This window comes from Papio anubis, chromosome 17, assembly GCF_008728515.1.
Source record: "Papio anubis isolate 15944 chromosome 17, Panubis1.0, whole genome shotgun sequence".
NCBI lineage: Eukaryota > Metazoa > Chordata > Mammalia > Primates > Cercopithecidae > Papio > Papio anubis.
The window spans coordinates 44,744,762-44,767,204 of record NC_044992.1 but is presented as its reverse complement, the minus strand read 5'-3'; the positions used below and the strand labels follow the sequence as shown (position 1 = coordinate 44,767,204).

The 22,443-nt window shown below is 51.2% G+C and overlaps 1 protein-coding gene across 3 annotated transcripts; it reads right to left on the bottom strand.

Moving 5' to 3' along the window:
• Nucleotides 1–4,927: 4,927 nt before the first annotated feature.
• COPZ2 (COPI coat complex subunit zeta 2) lies at nt 4,928–16,989 on the bottom strand. Of its 3 annotated transcripts, XR_639051.3 has the most exons (10): nt 16,861–16,989; nt 16,037–16,111; nt 12,744–12,825; nt 12,091–12,182; nt 11,560–11,615; nt 11,030–11,107; nt 7,875–7,926; nt 7,234–7,272; nt 6,442–6,555; nt 4,928–5,237 (listed from the first exon to the last, which is right to left on the bottom strand). XR_639051.3 is itself a non-coding variant. In XM_003912667.4 (9 exons), the coding sequence occupies exons 1-9, from the start codon at nt 16,969–16,971 to the stop codon at nt 5,190–5,192; spliced, it is 633 nt and encodes a 210-aa protein (XP_003912716.1). In that variant the 5' UTR covers nt 16,972–16,989; the 3' UTR covers nt 4,932–5,189. The 3 variants fall into 3 exon arrangements, 1 of the variants encoding a protein (XP_003912716.1); XR_639052.2 differs by lacking the exon at nt 16,037–16,111; XM_003912667.4 differs by lacking the exon at nt 6,442–6,555 and having other exon boundaries at nt 4,932–5,237.
• Between the last annotated feature and the right edge of the window lie 5,454 nt (nt 16,990–22,443).

Genomic DNA, 22,443 nt, shown 5'->3' with positions numbered 1-22,443 from the left:
CCCAGCTACTCGGGGGACTGAGGTGAGAGGATAGCCTGAGACCCGGAGGTTGAGGCTGCAACCTACTTTGTTAGGTTGTTTTGAGGACAATGGTAATTTTAAGATGTGTATAGTAGCAAACTCAGTAAATGGCAGTCATTCTTCAGCATGGCGTTCATTGCCCACTGTGACCCAGTTGCAACCTGTCTAGAAGAAACCTCAGATCTCAACACATTCCATGCAGACACACACCATTCCAGCTACATTTGCCTACCTGAAATTCCTTAAACAATACAGAGATGTTTTTCTTTTCTTTTCTCTTTTTGAGACAGGGTCTTGCTCTGTCCTCCAGGCTGGAGTGCAGTGGCATGATCTCAGCTCACAGCATTGAGCCTTGACCTCCTGCGCTCAAGTGATCCTTCCACCTCAGCCCATGGTGCCCTCTCTCCCCCCAGTAGTTGGGATTACAGGCACACACCACTACACCCAGCTAATTTTATTTTATTTTTTTGTAGAGGCAGGGTTTTGCCATGTTACCCAGGCTGGTCTCGAACTCCCAGACTCAGGCAACCTGGCTGTCTCGCCCTTCCTAAGTGCTGGGGTTACAGGCGTGAGCCACTGCGCCCAGCCTAAATGGAGATTCCTTACCTCTGACCTTGCTTATGTTGCTGCTCCCTTTGGGGTGTCTCTTTCCCATCTTCCTTCTTTACATGCTATAAATAAATATTTATTTATTTATTTATTTTTATTATACTGTAAGTTCTAGGGTACATGTGCACAACGTGCACGTTTGTTACATATGTATACATGTGCCATGTTGGTGTGCTGCACCCATTAACTCGTCATTTACATTAGGTATATCTCCTAATGCTATCCCTCTCCCCTACCCCCCCTTCCTCTGTGAATATTTATAATTTCCTTGTCTGCATACATGACTTTGTCCCCAGCCAAATTGTAATCTCCTTGAGTCAGGAACTGTGTTTCCCAATTCATCTTAGAAGCTCCCGACAATCCCCAGCAAGGTGCCTGGCCTGGAACAGCCTGTTAGTAAATGTCTGCTGAACAAATTCATTCCAAAATAGTTTATTTTATTATTGTTATTATTAACATTGCTTTTCTTACCAAAGGGTCCATTTTGAGGAATGGCGTTAATCTATATGTGCAGTATAAAATTTACATGTGTCTCACACTCTCATTTATTTAGAACCTCATCTAACATGTTTACCAGTTTCTGTTGATAGAGATGAGGAAGAGATTAGGGAACAGATGAGGACCATACACACATTGATGCTAGAATATAATTTGTCAGCCATTCGGTTAATTTATTTTTCTTTTTTATTGAAGTATGACTTACCTACAGGAAAGAGCACATATCTTAAGTGTAAACTCGGTGACTTTTTTTTTTTTTTTGAGACAGAGTTTCACTCTTGTTGCCAGAGCTGGAGTGCAATGGCGAGATCTCAGCTCACTGCAACCTCCACCTTCAGGGTTCAAGCGATTTGCCTGCCTCAGCCTCCCCAGTAGCTGGGATTACAGGCACCCGCCACCATGCCTGGCTAATTTTTGTATTTTTAGTAGAGACTGGGTTTCACCATGTTGGTCAGGCTGATCTCGAACTCCTGACCTCCTGATTCGCCCACCTCAGCCTCTCAAAGTGCTGGGATTACAGGCATGAGCCACTGCGCTCGGTCTGTGACTTTTTACTAATATTCAGATCAAGATAAAGAACATCATTTGATTTTTAAAGGCATTTCTACTTTCGAATATCTCTTAAATCACTTCCTACCTTTTAACCTCCACCCTCACCCCACTGCGGAATCTAGTCAGTCTCTCCCTCTCTTTCCCCAGTGCCTGGCTCATGGCAAACACTCAAATATTTGAAAGAATGAATCAACAAACAAATATTATTGAATGAATGAGACCCAAATTGGAAGGAAATGGAGGTCTGTAAGGTTGTGCCCAGACTGTTTTGGGTAAATTATTCAACATTACCTGCATCGGCCTCCAAAGTTAAAGGGTATCTAGCAGGAATTTAGAGGTAAGGTTTTTTTGTTTTTTGGGTTTTTTTCCGCTATACAGCAAAGTGTCAAAGGGTGGTTAAGGGCACAGAAAATTTGAGCCTCAGGCGGTGTCCTGCTCATCCCCCCCTACAACCCACACCCAGGCCTAGCTGGCCCCACCCCCGCCAATCTTTGCAGTCCTGCAAAGCGCCCCGCCCGGCTGCGGTCCAGCCAGCGGGGAGCCATCCATCACCGCCTGGATGCCAGCTAACCCGACGAGCCCCGCCTTCCTGCCAGCCAATAGCTGGAAGGCAGGGGGCGTGCGAGGCTCTAAGTGGTATAAAGGGGATCCCAGGGCCAGGCCGCGCTACCTCTGCGCCCCGGGTTGGGTCTGCGTGTCGCTGGCGTCCTATTCCGCGCCAGAGCCCAGGGGCCGGTGTTTCTGTGCGTGCCGTCTGGCTGGGCCCTGGCTCCTGGGTTCTGGGTTTCAGACGTGTCCTGGTGCCCATTCTGCTGGAGGAAAGAAGAGGCCCCGAGGCCCCCTTCCCTTATACACTTGGGGTCGGCAGGATCGCCCACGAGGGCAAGGGGTGGAGGAATGCAGAAAGATGCAGAGGGACCCTGGGGATGGCAGGAGACTGGAAGGCAGGTCCTGGCTGCCCTCCCACCCGGAACCGCCGGCCGCCCTTCCCGAAAATCAGTCCCCCGCGCTCCCCTCCGCGCCCGCCGACTCCGGCCTGTGGCAGCGCTAATGAGGCCGTCTGGAGGAAGCCGGTGCCAGAGGGCAGGACTCTGGGCGGCAGGCCAGGCTCGTCATCCTGGCGGCTCTGCTGGGCTGCGGGCGCCACGTGGGAGCTGGGGGCACAGCAGCCGGCGGCCCTCCACCCCCAGCGGGGTCTCTGCCTCAGCCCCCAGAAAGCTGGGCCTGCAAACTCGGGGTCCTCGGGAAGGGGCAGCGCCGTTCCCTGCCGGCCCTCCCGGCTCCTCTGGCAGTGCTGCGCAGCCCGCTCTGCGCTGTCCTCTCCGCTGCGGCGTGGGTCCGTCGGCTGCTTCGGAGCAGCGCTGCTCCCAGCAATCCCTCAGCCATCGCGGACGAGGACACTTTTCTGGTCGCCTCTCGTCATTGCCATGCCCCCTCAGCTCCTTCCTTTTAACCCAGTACGGTTCCTGTGTGAGCCAGGGGTTCGGATGGGCCTAGGGCAGGGATGCGCGAGAAAGCCACCTGTCCCCAGCAGTTCCCCAGTCCGGAGCCCCGCTCTGCGGAAACTGCACCAAACACTTCAACCTGAGCCTCGGTGTTCCCCTCCGTAAAATGGGGAGAGCATGGCGTAATTCACAGGATTCGGTGAGCTAGTTTGTGTGAAGTGCCCGGGTCCTGCCTGTCCCTTTCCATTCCCGTCCCTGCTACTTTGGAACGGCAGGGCCGAGGCAGGCGCGACCGCGTTGCTAGGAAGCGCATTTCCCAGTCCCTCCTTGCGGTCGCTTAAGGGTGGTGGAGGGAGCCAAGCCCTGGGTGTGGCCGCGTATTTGCCAAAATATTTCTAGAAAATGTCTCCTTTCTTGTCGCCATAGTAGCCCCTGAACTCCACGGAATTTAACCGAATACTCTTTTTTTCTCCCCTTCCAAGAGTTGCCATTTTGCATTATTTACTCGGATGGGTTATGCACCCAGCGCTTACAATGTAAATGTTTACATAACTGTATCATTTTCTCTAATTGTAGAAGTAGTCAAGCCCGTTATAAATGTTCAATCTTAAATAGTTTTATAATGTAGGACTTGAAAACCGCAGGGACAACTTCTATTAACGTCCACGTCTCGCCACTTTCCCTCCCTCGCTGAAATTCCTGTGCCCACGCTGGCGCGCAACTAGCAGGATAGGTCACGCGTGCAGGTTGCTAGGGCAACGTCCTGTCGCCGGTGTCGGAAACCAACGAGTAACGCCCAGGAGCTGGAGTCTGGCCCGCCCTGGGGGCGGAGTTAGTCAGCGGGGCGGCCCAGCCGGGAGCGCGTTTCCCACCTGTCCCTGCAGGTGGCACTATAAGATCGCGGATGCTTTCCTGGGGCGGGGCTTCCCACAGTGCTCAGCGCACGCGAGGGGCGGGGCCCGGGTGGAGCGTGAGCCACCAGCTGCAGTCCGCAAAGGAGCGAGGGAAACGAGCTGTCCCGGGACGCAACGCTAGACAGGCTCAGGGATGCATTTACAGGGACGCAGAAAGTGTACGCGTCAGAGAGTGGAAGGGAGAAAACAGAGGTTCTGGGACGGCGACAGAGAAGGGAAGTCGTGTCGCCCAGAAAGGCTATACAATCTCCACCCTTCCCGTTTGTCCCTGGGACACCCTTCCACCCTCCTCTCCCTCCTGACCTGCAATTCTTCACACCCTCTGCAGCGCACAGGGTGCTCAGGACACGTGCACGGTGGGGGCTGGCGATGCTTCCTTGCCCCCACCACCCGCAAGCTTGCAGAGAGCTGTAGTGCCCAGGGTGTATGCCAGGATGGAATTCCACGGTTCCAGGCATGCCAAGAAAAATAGCCATGCTGTTTCTCGGTTTGTTCAGAGGAAGCCTTACTCCCTTCCCTTCTGGAGGCTGGGAATGGAAAAAATGACTCAAGGAATCCCCAGCGGAGCCGCCATATCTGTACTGCATCGCAAAATAGGGGTACCATCCTTTGCTCTCCCCTACCTGGCAGTATGCGCCACGCATGGGGCTGCGTGGTATCAGCGTCGCACCCCCCTCCCCCTGGTGTTAAATAGTACCCTTTCCCTTGTCCCACATCTCTCCCCAGTCACACCACCACAGGGACATGCCCCACCGTGGTACTGGATATCCCCACGACGAGCCACAGGAAGTGCAGGGGCCCTTATCTGAAAACACACACACACACACACACACACACACACACACACACACACACACACTCTTCCTAGGCCAAGAGAGAAGGAGACCCTTCGCAGAAGACAAAAGCAGGTTTATTAGGGCCCTGGGGCCAGGAATGCCTAAGGTATGAGTTAAGGCCAAGGCAGTGAGAAGAGGTGACTCTCCTGAGGCCCAAACCTTTGCATCTCAGAATCCCTGGCTGGAGACCTTAGGAATCAGTTCCGGGAGGGACCTGGGGATGCAGAGGGGTCTCTCCTGACCGTGGGATCTCTGGGCTTTTGCCAGGATTGGGGAAATGGTCTGGGGGGCAGGGAGCCTTGAATCCACAGCCTTCATTTCAATAAGGACCATTTAATTTGTTCCTTGGCAGACTGAAGAACCTGGGGTGGGGTGGGGAGGTTGAGAGAGAATTGAGAATGTTAAATGCCTCCACATACAGTCATGTGGAGGTCCACAGCCCACCTTCCCTAAGCGCCCCTGCAACCCCCGGTCGCTAGGTGGCAGCATCTTGTCTCCGCTTGGCTTAAACGCGGCCAACCCTTCAAGTCAGAAAGCGCAGAGGAAACCGGCTGCAGCCAGCTCCCACCTCAGGGCCAAGCCTGCCCAGACCTCTGGCTCCTGCATCTGCAGCGTGGGTGTGTCAGCAGCCTGTCTCCCCGCTGTCATGTCATGAGAGTTCCCGCCCACAGTGCCACGTCCAGGCGGAGACGGCGCCCAGGCCTGACACTCCCTGTGCTGACACCTCAGCAAACCCCTAGCTCTGGCCATGACTGGCAATGTGTCCTCAACACCCCACCCCAACCCACTGCTGATGTGGCATAGCTGGCAAATGGTGGCCGGCCAGACCCTGCGGTGGGATGCCTGGTGGAAAGTCTCAGACCAGTGCTTACACAAATCCATACAAGTGTACGCACACATGCACAATGCCAAAGCAGGAGAGGGGGACAGGACACCAAGTGTGTCCCTCAGGTAGGTTGTCCCTTCAGCCACTCAGCCTCATTCCCTTCTAGAGAAGGAGGGAACACTGTGTCTGTCTCCTCCTCCTGCACAATCTCCCTCCTCTCTTGGGGACAGTGGCTTAGGGTTCCCCTGATTCTCCTAGCCGGAATCTAACTTTGTCCTCATTTTATCGCCCATTGGCCACCTGTAGCTTGCTTTGTTTTTACTCCAGAATTCCATTAAAAATGCTGTTTTCATTCTTTCTTCCTTTGGAGAAATACTGATGGTTATTCAGCATGTGTTAACTTGCTTGGAGCCCTGCTAAGAGCTTGCCAGGCATTGGCTCATTGAATTGTCATAACTCCATGAGGAGGGTCCTGTTATTATGTGAGGCCCAGAGAGGTTGAGTAACTTGCCCTAGGTCACCCAGCTTTAGGTGGTAAGGTGGAACATGTATCCTGGGATGACTCCCATGAGCACCCGTGTTCTTATCTGCTCTGCTCATTACTCCCTACCCTCTTTCCGCCCTGAAAATTGCCTTGTAGCTGCATTCATTCCAGCATGGTATAAGGAAACATAGGGAATCAGAGGGGAGGGCGAAGCAAAGTGAATGTTAAGGGCAGTGCAGGAAAATGGGCGCCACACCTGGAACTCCACACGAGACAGCACAGGCTCATCTCGGTAGGGCCACCACAGCACAAGGAGTTAGTGCCAAGGCAGGAAGTTCCATACAAGCAGGATTAGTCTGAGCAGAGAGACCTGCAGGCAGACAGAAGAGAGGTCAAGACAGTCATCCTGAACTAGCAGGAAGTTTGTGCAGCTGGGGAACTGATCAGGCTTCAGAGTCAGGAACCTCCCCCTGGCCTCCCGCTCTGCATGCACCTCTAGATAGGACCATGCAACATTGTGGCAGGTTCTTCCATAGCCAGGTCATTCAGGGGCAAGGTGACAAGTGATGAGTGGGGAAAATCAGATCCTATCATGAGTTTGAGAGTCCCTTAATAATCCCAGTGTGTACCCTAAATGGCAAGGACAGGGTTTAGGAGCCAAACTCCTATTTGGTACCCTTTCCAGGTTTCTGTAGAGGGCGCATCAGAGGCCTGAGTTCCCAGATTTTTTTGCGGGGGAGGACAAGTGACCCAGCCATCTCCAAGGTAGGCCGCTCATCCTAGTTTCAATCCAACTAAACCAAGCCAGGAGATGAGGTGGGCTAATGGTAACACGCCCATCCATCCATTAGTACCCAGCTCCCCCAACTTGGAGAGCCCAGAGGCCTCCAGCGAGTCTCTCCAAGATATGACCTGTCACTGCCTCATCCCTTCCCTCCTGCACCCCTGATTTTTCAGACTTGATAGCTTCACTGGGTCCCCCTAGGATGCTCTGCTCCCGGTATCTCTCTAGACCATTTCTAGCCAAGGCAGATGCAGGGGGGCCTACCTGGGCCACACTCTGTTCAGTCAAGCCGCCATCATCTGCCTGTAAGGAAGCAGAGTCAAAGGGTGGGGTAGAGCCAGCATGAGGGTCCTGGGTCAGGGAGGTGAAGGAAAGGGGCTTGGGGGTAGGGGTGAGGTGATGCAGTGGTTAGGGTGATTCAGAGCTGCACCTGTGTGACTGGTTAGTAGAAGTCCTGCAGCCTGTCATTTGGAAGCCAGGACTTCTGGGATTGTGCTATGGTGCATGGAGGGTGAGGGAAGATGGGAAGAAAGGTTTCATCCAGACATGAGAAAGCCAAACAAGGTAGGGAGGTTCTATCCATACCCCTGACCCCCAACCTCAAGGCCAAGGCAGCCACCTGGTGCCTCTTTGAGGATGTATTTATTTCCCCAGTCTGTACTTCCTACCAGAGAAGAGGTAAGGTACTTGTGCTCCTAGCCGGGGAGAGGACAGGAAGATCTCTTCCATTAACTGGCATCCCACCCACAAACTGCTGCTCATCTCACCCCTAACAAGTGTATCAGCCCAGTCGTTGTCTTCTGCTAGAGGAGCTTGGGCTTCTACCGTCTCGGCCTTGGCAGCCCCATGTCCAGGAAGGACAGGAAGGGCAGCCTAAAAGAGGAGGTGTGCAAGAAGACTCTTACCCTAAAATTCACCTTCTGGATCACTTGCTGGGGGTCACTCTCCAGAATCACACTATGAGATGAGAGGAAAAACCAGGAGGCAAATCAGTGGCACAATCCTCCCCTCTGCCCCCTCTCCTTGCCAAGCCTCTTCCTTCTCCCAATGCATCCTGCAACACTTCCACCTTCCAGGTCCCTTCCCACTGATAGCCCTCAAGTCAGAACTCTCCCTCAGCATGGAGGGCCCTCAGCTCTGATTCTTTGATGCTTCAACCCAGTGGTCCACACGCTTTGTCATCCCTGGGCAAAATCTTCCAAACCAGATGAGAACAGTCTGGTCTAGAATGATCAGGATGTCAAAAGCAGGGACTCTCAAAACTCAGAGCTCTTGAAAGTTCACTTCACCTTCTGGGTATAGGGTTGGATTCACTGTGAAAAGACTTAGGAAGGGAGGCCCTGGGGGTTCTTATCTTGTTGCACTGTTATTTTATGGCATGGGGTCATGCCCTGCATAAAAGAAATGAAACTCCAAAAATCAGCATCTACCTTCTCCCCAACTTCCTCCTATTTTTTTTTTTTTTTTTTTACTTTAAACATGTTTAAAGTTTTGTTTTGTTTTGTTTTGTTTTGCTTTGTTTTAAGGCTGGGCACGGTGGCTCATGCCTGTAATCCCAGCACTTTGGGAGGCCCAGGCAGGTGGATCACCTGAGGTCAGGAGTTCCAGACCAGCCTGGCCAACATGGCAAAACCCTGTCTCTACTAAAAATACAAAAATCAGCCAGGCATGGTGGCATACACTTGTAATCCCAGCTACTCGGGAGGGTGAGGCAGGAGAATTGCTTGAACCCGGGAGACAGAAGTTGCAGTGAGCCAAGATTGCACCACTGCACTCCAGCCTGGGCGTCAGAGTGAGACTCCATCTCAAAAAAAAAAAAACAAAAAACAAACAAACCAAAAAAACAGCTCTTTTTAAAAATCTTCCCTTTTAGGCCGGGCACAGTGGCTCACGCCTGCAATCCCAGCACTTTGGGAGGTTGAGGTAGGCGGATCACAAGGTCAGAAGTTTGAGACCAGCCTGGCCAATATGGTGAAACCCCGTCTCTACTAAAAATAAAAAAAAATTAAAAAATTAAAAAATTAGCCAGGCTTGGTGGCGCACACCTGTAATCCCAGTTACTCAGGAGGCTGAGGCAGGAGAATTGCTTGAACCCGGGAGGCAGAGATTGCAGTGAGCCGAGATTGCGCCACTGCTCTCCAGCCGGGGTGACAGAGTGAGACTCCGTCTCAAAAAAAAAAAAAGAAAAGAAAACACATACACAAAAAACAAAAAAAAACCTTCCCTTTTGGTAGACCCAAATATTGTAGCTTTTCTCAGAGAGCAGGCACTCCTTCATGAGGCCTTGGGGTTATATACAGGGTATTGGATGTGAGGGCCTGTCACTGCGGCAGGACAAAGATGACAGGATCTGAGTGCACCTCCTTACCCAGTGAGACTCCTCCAGAGCAGAAGCTTTGTTTTTCTTTTTTACTAAATCACTGGAAATGACAAACATTTATTGGGAGCCTCTTCCAGGCCCCATCCTTGGGCTGAGCACCCTGAGGTCCCAGGCTTCCTAGCCCGGGGTCCTGGAATCCATAAAGAGCATCCCAGGCCAAGGCTCCAGTTTAGGCGTTGCCTCCCGACTGGCGCTTCCCCAGTTTTTCTTGGCAGGAAACTGAACTCCTCAGAGGCAGAGACGGGAAGCTTGTGAAGCTTACACCTCAGGCATCCTCCTTTGCACAAGCCATCCAGAGCCCTGCATCTGGTTCTGCATTTGTAGTTTTGTGTGTGTTTGTGTAAAGTTTTCCTTCAAGAGCGTTCACCAAATTGTATATGCTTCTGGCTCCCCAATACCTGGCATTACCCCACTCACTTTTGGGTCCCAGAATTCTGTAGGAAGCCTAGCAGTAGCAGGCAGTTAATGGCTAGAGAGAGGGGAGGCATTCTTTAATGCCCCGGGCAGTCCAGTACAGTGCCGTGGAAAGAGCATGGCCCCTGGAACTATGCACATGGTTTTAGATCTTGGCCCTGCCACTCCTTAGCTGTGTGAATGACCTCCGGCATGTCACTTGAACCTTTGAGCCTGTTTCGTAATGTATAAAATGATGTAATGATAGAGGCATGTATGTTTTTAAGGTGCTCAAGAAATTTCTATAGGCCGGGCGCGGTGGCTTACACCTGTAATCCCAGCACTTTCGGAGGCCGAGGCGGGCGGATCACGAAGTCAGGAGATTGAGACCATCCTGGCTAACATGGTGAAACCCCGTCTCTACTAAAAATACAAAAAATTTGCCAGGCACGGTGGCGGGCGCCTGTAGTCCCAGCTGCTCAGGAGGCTGAGGCAGGAGAATGGCATGAACCGGGGAGGCAGAGCTTGCAGTGAGCCGAGATCCGGCCACTGCACACCAGCCTGGGTGACAGAGTGAGACTGTCTCAAAAAAAAAAAAAAAAAAAAGAAATTTTTGTTATTGTTTTCCCCAAAGCCAGAATTTTTCTCTCTCAATATTGGTCCCCTGATGGAAATTCACGAACCAACTTTTTTAAAAGAGCTCCTAACTTCCTAAGAATATACTAGCATACCAATAGGAGGCAACATTGGTTGCCTCCTATTGAATGAGAACCATAAGCTTCACATGTATTTTCTCATTTAATCCCTACAATCCCTTATTACCTCCATCCTAAAGATGGAGAAAGTAAGGCTGGGGGAGAGTCAGTAATTGACCCAGGTCACGCATCTAGCTGGTGCTGGAATTGAGCCCTAAGAGCAGGACACGTGGGGCTGGTGGGACTGTCTGAAGTCCTTCCAGAGAGGGTCAGCATCTGTGCCAGTGCTTCTCCTGGGCATTGGAGACCAAACTGGATTTTCCCCAAACCCTGCCTATTCAATAGTCTCCCATAGTTTGACATCAGGTTACTCTCTTGTTTGGCTTGACTTTGGCTAACATTGAAATTAACTTCCATCTTCATGGGTGGGGCGCTAGTAAGGGGAAGGGGTAGGGGAATGGGATCCCTGGGAATATGCTGGGGGAAGGGAGTGAAAAGTTGGTCAGAGTTCTGGCCATGCTGGGTGCCATCTGGGGCTGATGACTCCCAAAGGCACTCCTGCTGTGAGTGTCCCTGACTGTCCCCTCCTCACCCGCCATCCACAATCTCGTCCAGCACCAAGAAGGCTCCGTCCATGTTCTCCAGCAACCAGCGCTTCTCCACGTTCTTCCTGAAAGTGGACACAAGCTCCCGAGCCTCCCTGTGGCTGGGAGGAACTGAGTCCCTGCCTAGGTGAGGCTGACCCCACTCTCCAAAGCCTGTCTCATTCACCCCTCACCAAACAAGGATTGGGAAGGAGAATATGAAGGGCAGTGAGCACAGAGCCCGTGCAAGGCATTGCTGAGCAAAGGGCAGTTCTGCTTCCTTATACCCCACCTCGTCCAACCTCCCATACTTTGGGCCTTGACACCCTGGCACCCACCACAGGACCCCGAATGCGTTTCACAACTAGGTTAGATGCTATAGCATAGCCCTACTTTGGTTCATTGTGTCGACTACGAACTTTTCTTTTTAGATTATCTTAGTCTTGTGGGGACCTCAGGAGATAAACAGGGAGGAAGTGCCCTGTGACATATCAGGGCCTGTGGGATGGGGCCTTGGAGGGCAGAGAACCTCACTCACCTTAACATGTGGTTCAGAGACTCAAACAGGCAGGTAAGAACAGACATGAGCATCAGCTGGGATGGGCAGATACGGGAGGAGGAAAACAAGAGAGCTTGAGATTGAGAAGGTCAAAGGAAGCACTTGGAGCCCACCTGTGTGGGCAGCAATGGAGAGTTCTCCCTTTTCAGAGGCCTGGGCTGGAAACTGACTGCAGTGTGACGTTAGAGGGAACTTCCATGTGTCTGGGCTGGGAAACTGGAGTTCTCCACTGGGAGACAGTTAGTGTATCTTTCTCTAGTTATGTCTAAGAAGGACAAAGCCTCCCTTGCAGATGAAGTGATGACTTCATTCCTGGTTCCCAAGGAAACTAAGGGTTATCGAGGATACACATTGTCCCAGAAAGAACCCTTCTTGCTGCCCCCCTCTACCTCATGGAGCCTAGCAGGAGGGGTCCAATGGTGAGCCTCCAGGTCCCAACCTCAAGCCCAGATTCCAGATAACATTTCCCCATAGACAGCCCTTTTTACTGCCCCAACCTCCTGAATTCACCTCATTCTCGTAGGATGAGCCCACCACGTATAGGAAGAGGTCAATGCTGTTCTTGTAGACGATGGTCATACCCCCAAAAAATGCAATCTCACCTAGAAATGGAGGGAGCTTTCAGTACTGGCCACCTTGCCTGGTCTCAGCCTAGCCCTTCCTCCTCAACCATGACTCTGTGACTCTCCTCTTATTTCTTTCTCCCCTTTCTAGAGAACCCTTGGAAAGATAGCACTAGGGACACTACCATTAGGCTGCCCCATGTCCTTCCCCTTATCGATACTCTATTTCTAGGGACTGCCTCAGGCCAAGGAGTCAACAAGCCCAGTTGTTGACTAGTTTACCTCCTGTCCACGCTCCCACCCTGTGCAGCACCTTGGGACCAGATTCAGGTTGGGACCACAATACAGTTGGCCTCCTCAGCTACAGAGAGGCCTGGGGATGCTGGGGGGATAGGTAGTCAGGGGGATTGGAGAGTGACAGGGAGTGGAGGTTCCCTGGAGGAAGGGAGTGGAGAACACCTGGGAAGGAGAGGACAAAAAGCCTCTGAAGAAAGCGAAATGGCCTGTGGGTGTGCAAGGCTGATGGGGACATATGTGTCCAGTTGGAGAAGATGACAGTGTGCATCTGATAGTCTGGTGGAGAAACAGGGGGACACTTACTCTCAGTCCGGCTGGTCTTGTTGAAGACATTTTTCTCGAAAACCATCTGCTCCTTCATGGAGGGGAATGTGTCGTCATAATACTATGAGAAAGGGAAGGAGAACGGACCATAGCTTTCCACACAGCCTGGATCCTCCCTAGATTTGGGGGCAGGAAAGATTAGGTGCTGGGCAAGCGGGATCCTGCTTCCCTGCCCCATCTCTCCATTACTGCACCCTAGGCCTGTTGGCTCACTAGTTCCTCCAAAACAAATTATTATTATTTTTTTAGATGGAGTTTTGTTCTTATTGCACAGGCTGGAGTGCAATGGCACGATCTCGGCTCACCACAACCTCCACCTCCTGGGTTGAAGCAATTCTCCTGCCTCAGCCTCCTCAGTAGCTGGGATTACAGGCATGTGCCACCACGCCCGGCTAATTTTGTATTTTTAGTCGAGACGGGGTTTCTCCATGTTGGTCTGGCTGGTCTCGAACTCCCGACATCAGGTGATCCACCTGCTTTGGCCTCCCAAAGTGCTGGGATTACAGGCGTGAGCCACCATGCTCCGCCCCCTCCAAAAGAAATTCTGAGCAAAGAAAGTCCCAAAAAGTAGAGGGATATTGAGGCCTGCTTTTGGAGTCCCCTCCGGTTTCTTGGAGGATCTTGTACATTCAGCAGATGTGCAGGGTGCTAAGGATTGGCATGGTCACTAGCGCACACTAATTCTACAGCACCCGGAGTCTACAGGAAAGATGGCAAAACCAGCACACCTTCTTAAACAATAATAATGATAATAACAACAGCTACTTTATGATCCCCATTACACAGATGGGGAAACTGGGGCATCAAGAAGTCAGGTAACGGCCGGGCATGGTGGCTCATGCCTGTAATCCCAGCACTTTGGGAGGCCAAGGCGGATGGATCACCTGAGGTCAGGCGTTCAAGACCAGCTTTGCTAACATGGTGAAAACCCGTCTCTACTAAATATACAAAAAAAAAAAAAAAATGGCAGGGCACGGTGGCTCACGCCTGTAATCCCAGCACTTTGGGAGGCCGAGGCAGGTGGATCACGAGGTTAGAAGATCGAGACCATCCTGGCTAATACGGTGAAACCCTGTCTCTACTAAAAATACAAAAAAATTAGCTGGGCGTGGTGGCGGGCGCCTGTAGTCCCAGCTACTCGGGAGGCTGAGGCAGGAGAATGGCGTGAATCTGGGAGGCGGAGCTTGCAGTGAGCCGAGATCACGCCACTGCACTCCAGCCTGGGTGACAGAGCAAGACTCTGTCTCAAAAAAAAAAAAAAAAAATTAGCTGGGTATGGTGGTGGGCGCCTGTAATCCCTGCTACTTGGGAGGCTGAGGCAGGAGAATCACTTGAACCCAGGAGGCAGAGGTTGCAGTGAGTCGAGATCGCGTCACTGAACTCCAGTCTGGGCAGCAGAGTGAGACTCTGTCTCAAGAAAACAAAACAAACAAACAAACAAAACAAAAAAAGAAGTCAGGTAACTTCCCCAACATCTCACAGTTGTGAGGCCAAAGCTGGGTTTGAGCAGTAAGGACGGTCTGACTGCAGACAGGGTTATAGTGAAGATTAAATATCTAAGAAACAATCCCTCGCACATATCCCATAACTAAATTAATGTTTTTTTGTTTGGGAATGGTGAGCCTCTTTCTCTTACTCAGTTTCTTAATCTGTAGGGAGCAAGAGCCTTTGGCCTTGCTGATCCACCTCTGACCATCTGCTGGGGCAAGGTGTGGTCAGCTCAGTTTTCAATTTTCTGGATGTGGATTTTGCCACTTAGTACTCAATCTGCAGGCAGATTAGCCAGCCCCCTACTGGCTGCTGCTTATCTGAATGTCATAAAAACAGAAAAGTTTCAGCTCCAAACAAACAAACAAACAAACAAACAAACAGAAAATCTATTTTTTGAGATGGGGTCTCACTCTATAACCCAGATTGGAGGGCAGTAGCTCGATCATGGCTCACTGCAGCCTCAACCTCCCAGGCTCAGGCGATCCTCCCACTTTAGCCCCCCTGAGCGCTGGGACTACAGGCGCACACCACCACGCCCAGCTAATTTTCATACTTTTTTTGTAGAGATGGGGTTTGCCATGTTGCCCAGGCTGGTCTGGCACTCCTGGGCTCAAGCAGTCCACCCGTCTCAGCCTCCCAAAGTGCTGGGATTACAGGCATCAGCCACTGCGCCTGGCCTTACAATGCATTTCTTTTCTTTTTCTTTTTGAGACAGAGTTTCGCTCTTGTTGCCCAGGCTGGAGTGCAATGGCGCGATCTTGGCTCACTGCAACCTTCGCCTCCCAGGTTCAAGCAATTCTCCTGCCTCAGCCTCTTGAGTAGCTGTAACTACAGGCGCCCACCACCATGCCCAGCTAATTTTTTGTATATTTAGTAGAGACAGGGTTTCACCATGTTGGCCAGGCTGGTTTTGAACTCCTGACCTCGAGTGATCTGCCCACCTCGGCCTCCCAAAGTGCTGGGATTACAGGTGTGAGCCATTGCGCCCGGCCTTATAATGCATTTCATAGCTAATGCAGATGCTGTAGCTCCACTACAATTAATTGTGTTGACAGCACAAATTTATTTTTGGATTATTTTAGGCCGTGTTTGCTAGGATAGATAACAGATAATTGAATGGGGGTACAGTGAAAACCACCTTGAGCTTAATGTAAAAAAACCTGAGTTTGCCTGTGAAACCTGTGAAATGGGAGAAGTGAAAAAATTAAATAAGTAAATAAATAAAATATGAGTTTGGATCTGTTAGGATATTAATACCTGTGACCTCAGGCAATTCACTTAGCTTCTCTACACCTCATTTTCTTCATCTACAAAATTAAAGAGTTGTATTACAGTCTCTAAAATCCCATCTGGTTCTAAATCCTTAGACTCCTTAGGCTAAATCCTTAGTGTTTACCAAGCTGTAGAACAAAAGTGGAGGTTTTAAGGAGGTTTAGAGACAAACCCCAAAGAACAAAAGAGCTTGTGTAGGGGTTTGGGGACTAAGACTCCTGGGTCCCAGGCTCAACACTCCACTGATCCATTAGGCAGAAACTTCCCATGCCCAGGTCCAACTGGCCAGTACCGATGATGAGGAAACACTTCAGGGAACATGAGTAGAAACAGAGGAGACCCCTCACTTCAGGGAGCAGCATCTTGACAAGGCAGGAGGATGAGAAGGACTTCTGGAGGGGTCTAAGCTGAGCTGCCCTGAGTCACAGAGACCACAGTGGAGTTTCTCCTGAGACAGGAGTGTCAGCTGGATGGGAACTGTGTCCCTCACAGGTGGGGTCAGAGGTTACCTTGGCCAGCAGCCGGCGCCCGTCATTATCTAGGATGAAAACAGCCTTGATGGTGTAGAGGGAAGGTTCCTGCAACTGACACCGGGGAGGAGAGTTCTGTTTGGCCCCTGACTCAAGGTGGACACCCTGTCTCTATGGGATCTGCTGGCCCTAGGATACACCCTCAGGCTCCAGCAACCCCAGCCCTCAAGGTCCACAGCTGGTTCTGCCCAACCCTGTGCCACATGGGCCAACCCAGGTGCCCACTCCACTCCCAGGCAGATGTTCCACTGCAGGCCCCGAGTGGGCGCTGTGCCCGTTGGGTGCAGAAGGTCCTTCCGGGCCCAAGTTCTGTCATGCACTGACTGCTCCAGAGCCCGAGTCGGAGTGTATCACAGAACCTGGGCCGGGGGGGACAGCGGGGCCGAGCCTCCTCCTTCCAGCTGATCCCTGGCCGGGCTGGACCTGCGCTCTCAGCGCACCCCCAGGCCCTGGCCCTGGCCCGGGTGGACTCCAGCAGCATGCCCATCACCCACCGGTGATGGGAGGCGAGTCTGGGACGGACAGGCCACTCCTTACCCTCCCCGCGGAATCGCAACTCACCCGCCACCCCCTGCTCCAAACGGACCCAGAACTTCAGCCCCGCGCCGACGGACTCAGGACAGGCCTCCTCGCCGGTTGGCGCCGGGACGAACTTTTCCTCCCGGGTCCTGGGGCCCGTCAGGGGTGACACAAAGTTCCCAGCCGCTGGGCGCGCGAGTTCTGAGTTGGCTGCTCCCCTCAATCCTGCACCGTCCCGGCCCAGCTCCCACCGCCCGGGACCCCCGCTCCCGCCCGCTCCGTACCCGCAGCCCCGAGGGCTCCCCGGCTCGAGCAGGCGGCGCCGGGCCCCCGGCCTGGGCCGCCGCGGCCCCCTCCCCCGGGTGTGGACGTGGCCAGGCCTCGGGTCGCTGCATTCCGCTCGCCGCCTCGCACTGACAGCGCCGCCCGCCTCCTGCCCGCCGCCGCCGCCCCGCCTCCGCGCCCGCCCCGTGGCCCCCTCTCGCGCGTGGCCTTCCTTTCCTCGGGGCCCCGTTCTCTTGCTCGTTCTCCCCGCTCTCCCCTCCCGCCCTCACCCCAGCTCTTCTTCCCCCACCTCTCCTTTCCCTCTCTCCTTGGCTCCTTCCCGAGTCCCTTACAGCCCCGAACTCTGCATCTTCAGGGTGCCCCAAGACCAGCCCTCGTCCTGCTTCCTGCCTGCTCTCCGGCCTGTGGCTTTGGTGTGCACCGGTGTCTGTAGGCTGTCCTGGGGCCAGCAGCAAACACAAGCAAAGCCCACTTTTGTCTGTTGACCTCTGGTAGGTACCATGGGGACAAATATGTCAGATCACCCTTTAGATCTCCGGGACAGGGTCTATAAGCAAGAGCACATGAGGACAGTTCTGGGGACACTCCTCTGTGAAGAGGCTTTCCCATTCCTCTCTCACTACTTGCAGAAGGGAACCATGGCCCCAAGACACCGCCCCAGGCTCTCCTAAGACACAGATATGGCACCATCAAAAGCAAGACAGACGCCCAGCAGCACAAATGCTCCACCAATGACATTGGGCTTTGCAGCATGTTTTGGTTTCTTTGGTCTAAGTGTACCAAAGACAAGCTCTCATTTCAGGATATACTGGCAAGTGGAAAATTCACACCCCAGTGATATGTATGTTAGTGGTACGTATGCATTTACTGGTAAAAACACTGTGCGTGTATTTTACATTTGACACCTTCACATACGTTATCTAACGTAGCCCACACCTGTGAGGTAGGCATAATGGACCCTCATTTTAAGGAAAGAGAGACTCAGAGGTTGTGTCACCTTTTGAAGACCATACAGCTAGTTGACTGGGAATAGAACCCAGATTTTTGACTCTAAATTTCTTCCCTATTCTTCTCTTCAAGCCCTCTTATGTTGTGGACCACAGTCACTTACCCTAGATGGTTACAAAATGGGGTTTTCCTCACTGAATGCATCAAGCCTTCTTATCTTCAAGCCTCTGCTGAAATATCAGTACCAAAAGGTCCTCCTGACAGCCACCATATCTGACTTGATCGGTCTCTCCTGTCACATTCTCTATCTTAGTTCCTATTTCTTTCTTTCATTGCACTTTTCTCAATCTCTAAACATTATTTTTACTAATTTTGCTTGTTTGAGACATGGTCTCACTCTGTTGCCCAGGCTGGAGTGCAGTGGCTCGATCTCGGCTCACGTCAGCCTCAACCTTCTGGGCTCAGGCAATCCTCCCATCTCAGTCTCCCGAGTAGCTGGCACCACTGGTGCATGCAACCACTCCCAGATCATTTTGTTTTTATTTTTATTTTTGTAGAAACAAGGTCTCAAGGCTGGGCTCAGTGGCTCACACCTGTAAACCCAGCACTTTGGGAGGCTGACGTGGGCAGATGGCTTGAGCCCAGGAGTTCAAGACCAGCCTGGGCAACATGGTAAGACCTGGTCTCTACTAAAACTACAAAGAAATTAGCCAGGTAGGGTGGTGTGCACCTGTAGTCCTAGCTACTCAGAAGCCTGAGGTGGGAGAATCATCTGAGCCTGGGGGTTCAAGGCTGCAGAGCCATGATCATGCCACTGTGCTCCAGCCTGGGCAATGGGAGTGAGAACCTGTTTCAAAAAAGAAAAAAAAAAAAGAAGAAGAAAAAGAATGGAAGAGAAGGAGGAGGAGGCAGAAGGGGAGGGGGAGGCAGAGGGTGATCAAGGTCTCACTATGTTGCCCATGGTGGTCTTGAACTCCTAGGCTCAAGTGATCCTCCCACCTCAGCTTCCCAGAGTGTTGGGATACAGGCGTGAACCATTCCCAGCCTTTACTAGTTTGTTTACAAGTGTTCCTTCTCCCCGCCCAGACTTTGAGCCCTGTGAGAACGAATGAATGTGACTTTTCTTTTTTTTTTTTTTTGAGACAGGGTCTTGCTCTGTCACCCAGGCAGGCTGGAGTATAGTGGTGTGATCATAGTTCACTGCAGCCTCAAACTCCCAGGCTCAGCCGGGCACAGTGGCTCACGCCTATAATCCCAGCCCTTTGGGAGGCCGAGACAGGCAGATCACAAGGTCAGGAGTTTGAGACCAGCCTGGCCAACATGGTGAAACCCCATCTCTACTAAAAATACAAAAAATTAGCTGGGGGTGATGGCAGGTGCCTGTAATCCCAGCTACTCGGGAGGCTGAGGCAGGAGAATCATTTGAACCTGGGAGGTGGAGGTTGCAGTGAGCCGAGATCTCGCCACTGCACTCCAGCCTGGTGACGAAGCCAGACTCCGTCTCAAACAAACAAACAAACAAACAAAAAACAGAAAAAAATCTGTCATCACCAAGCCCTGTAAGAAACTTTGTGATCTGCTTGCCTCGGCCTCCCAAAGTGCTGGGATTATAGGCATGAGCCACTGCACCTGGCGGATGACAGATATTTAATAAGCATTTGTGAAGTAAATGAATAAAGGAATTCAGGATGAGGGAGATCATGTATAAATATTCACAAATACCACATTTTAACTAATAATAATTAAAATGTACCTATCAATGATACCATATTGGCTGGGTGTGGTGGCTTATACCTGTAATCCCAGCACTTTGGGAGGCCAAGGCGGGCAGATCACTTGAGGCCAGGAGTTCAAGACCGGCATATTTTATGTGCTGTACAAATATTTATTGAGTGCTTTGTATGTACCAGATATTTTTCTAGCCACTGGGACACAATAGTAGACAAAAGAAAAATTTTGCTGTCATGGAACTTATAATCAAGTGTGTGTGTGTGTGTGCATGCATGCGTTTCTGTGCAAGATATAATACACAAATGGGTAAAGTAAATATTATGTGAGTTGGGGATCAGTGCTGCAAAGAAAATAGAGCAGAAATGGGGTGTGGAATGTGAAGGGTCAGGGACAGGCAAGCCAGAAAGCCATTCCCTGAGAAGACCTTTAAGAAGGTGACATTTGAACAAAGAGCTAAAGGAAAGGAGGAAGCAGACCATGCAGACATCTGAGGAAGCATCTACTGACCCTCCCTATATGATGACTTAGGAGGCACATCTGAACCTTCCTTGCAGGCTATCAGTTATAACAGGGAACATAATGACACTATTTGATACAGCAGGAAGCGAAAAGATCCAGTACTTTGGCATTTTATTTCTTCGGATTCCAGATCATCAGAAGTTATGTCAATGGTCATGCTGGGTATGTTATTTTTAAAAAATACTGATTTGGTTATTTTGATGTCTTAATATTTCTGTGAGCTAGTCCATTTTTTTTTTGGCTCATATTTACAAAGACAGCACCAAAAAACCTCCAGGAGAATTTCTCAGCCTCTGTTTGGCATATGGTACCCACCATAAAAGACCAGCAGCCTCCAGAAGGGTCAGAGGAAGACCTGGGATGATAGGGGAGTTAGGGGGCTGGTTGGTTCCACAGGCGAGGTGGGGAAGCAGTCAGTTACACAGGTCGGTGATGGGAAGGCACTGGAGAGGGGCCAAGGGGATAGGAATCAGAGGAGCAGGCTGGGGAAGGAAGCTTAGGAACCACAAAGTTCTCATCACCCCCACCTCTACCACTGTTATTGCCTTTTTTTTTTTTTTTTTTGAGAAGGAGTTTCACTCTTGTTGCCCAGGCTGGAGTGCAATGGCATGATGAAGGCTCACTGCAACCTCTGCCTCCCAGGTTCCAGCGATTCTCCTGTCTCAGCCTCCTGAGTAGCTGGGATTACAGGTATGAGCCATCACACCTGGCTAACTTTTTTATTTTTAGTAAAGACAGGGTTTTATCATGTTGGTCGGGCTGGTCTTGAACTCCTGACCTCAGATGATCCGCCTGCCTTGGCCTCCCAAAGTGCTGGGATTACAGGCGTGAGCCACTGTGCCCAGCTTTGTTGTTCCCATTCTTAAAATCTCTTTACATCTTTTCTTTTTTTTGAAATGGAGTTTCGCTCTGTCGCCCAGGCTGGAATGCAATAGCACGATCTCGGCTCACTGTAACCTCTGCCTCCCAGGTTCAAGCAATTCTCCTGCCTCAGCCTCCCAAGTAGTAGGGATTACAGGCGTGTGCCACCATGCCTGGCTAATTTTTGTATTTTTAGTAGAGACGGGCTTTCACCATGTTAGCTAGGCAAGTCTCCAACTCCTGACCTTAAGTGATCTGCCTGCCTCGGCCTCCCAAAGTGCTGGGATTATAGACGTAAGCCACAGTGCCTGGCCCATAAAATCTCTTTACATCTTAACTGTAGTGGTGAATAAGTAAATTCAGAGCCAAGTTCAACTTTTCAAGGACAAGATTCTCCCCAATGATAACCCCTCCCCAAACTCCTTCAACGGAGACCCCAGAACTTCTTTCTCTCCATGACACCCGCTTCCCCACACATCCTGAAGTGCACCTTTACTGCGGTTTTACGTAAACATGCGAGCTATGTGTGTCCAGTATTGGGACAGTGTCTTCCACAGAGCATGACCCTAAGAGGACTTTCCAGTTTAAGGCTGGCAGCACATGAGAAGCACGCACGTGCAGCAGCAGACTCGGCGGGAGAGCCTCCCCAGCTCGAAGAAGTCAAGTTGGGTTCAAAAAGAATGCAGCCTTCATGTTTCTCTGCCCTCTGCTCCCTTCAGGTAGGTACAGTAGGGTGGGGAGGTAGGCTGTGCACATCCCTACCCAGCTGGAACCTGTTAAGTAGTGCACTCAGAATTGGTCCCTGCCCTATGGAGTCCCAGGAGGCAGGTGATTCAAAGGAGGTTCTCCTCTGGGCCTTGGTATAGCTTGAAGGGGAGACCGTTTCATTTCCTCTGAGTCACCCTCCTGCTGCCACATTTCTGTGCTGTCTGTCCTAGGATTTCAGCATCTGTTCTTATGTGACAAGAAGAAACAGCTCCCTTGGGTACCAGCCTCTCTCTATCCTTCCTGCTTAATGTCAAGAGGGGGAGGTGTGTGTGGAATATGAGGTGTGGAAGTGTGTGCTGGTGGCATCCTCTAGAGAGAAAACTAAAGCTTCCATGCTCTGTCTGTAGGATAGGCTTCTAATAGACCATTCTAAGGACAGCTCTCATTTCTTCATCACCTTTGGCTTTCTCTGAGATAACTTTGTCTGAGATAAAGTTGTAGGGTAGGTGAAGACAGGATTATTCAAGACAGTGCCTTATACTCAGCTCTTCCCGCGGGCATGAATGGCTTTATACACATGACCTGAGTTTTAAGATTTGTGAATATGTATATTGTTATCTCCATTTAGCTCAGGATGGCCCAACTAGTACGAGACAGAGCCAGATTTTCGAACCCAGCTGTAAGTCCAAAATATCCACTCCTCCCACCTCTTAATGGCAGCTCCTTGATTGTGACATGTCACACAGAGCTCTACAAAGAACACTACCTGGTATTGTTTGAGACAACATAGCAAGACATACAGGACAGTTGAACTC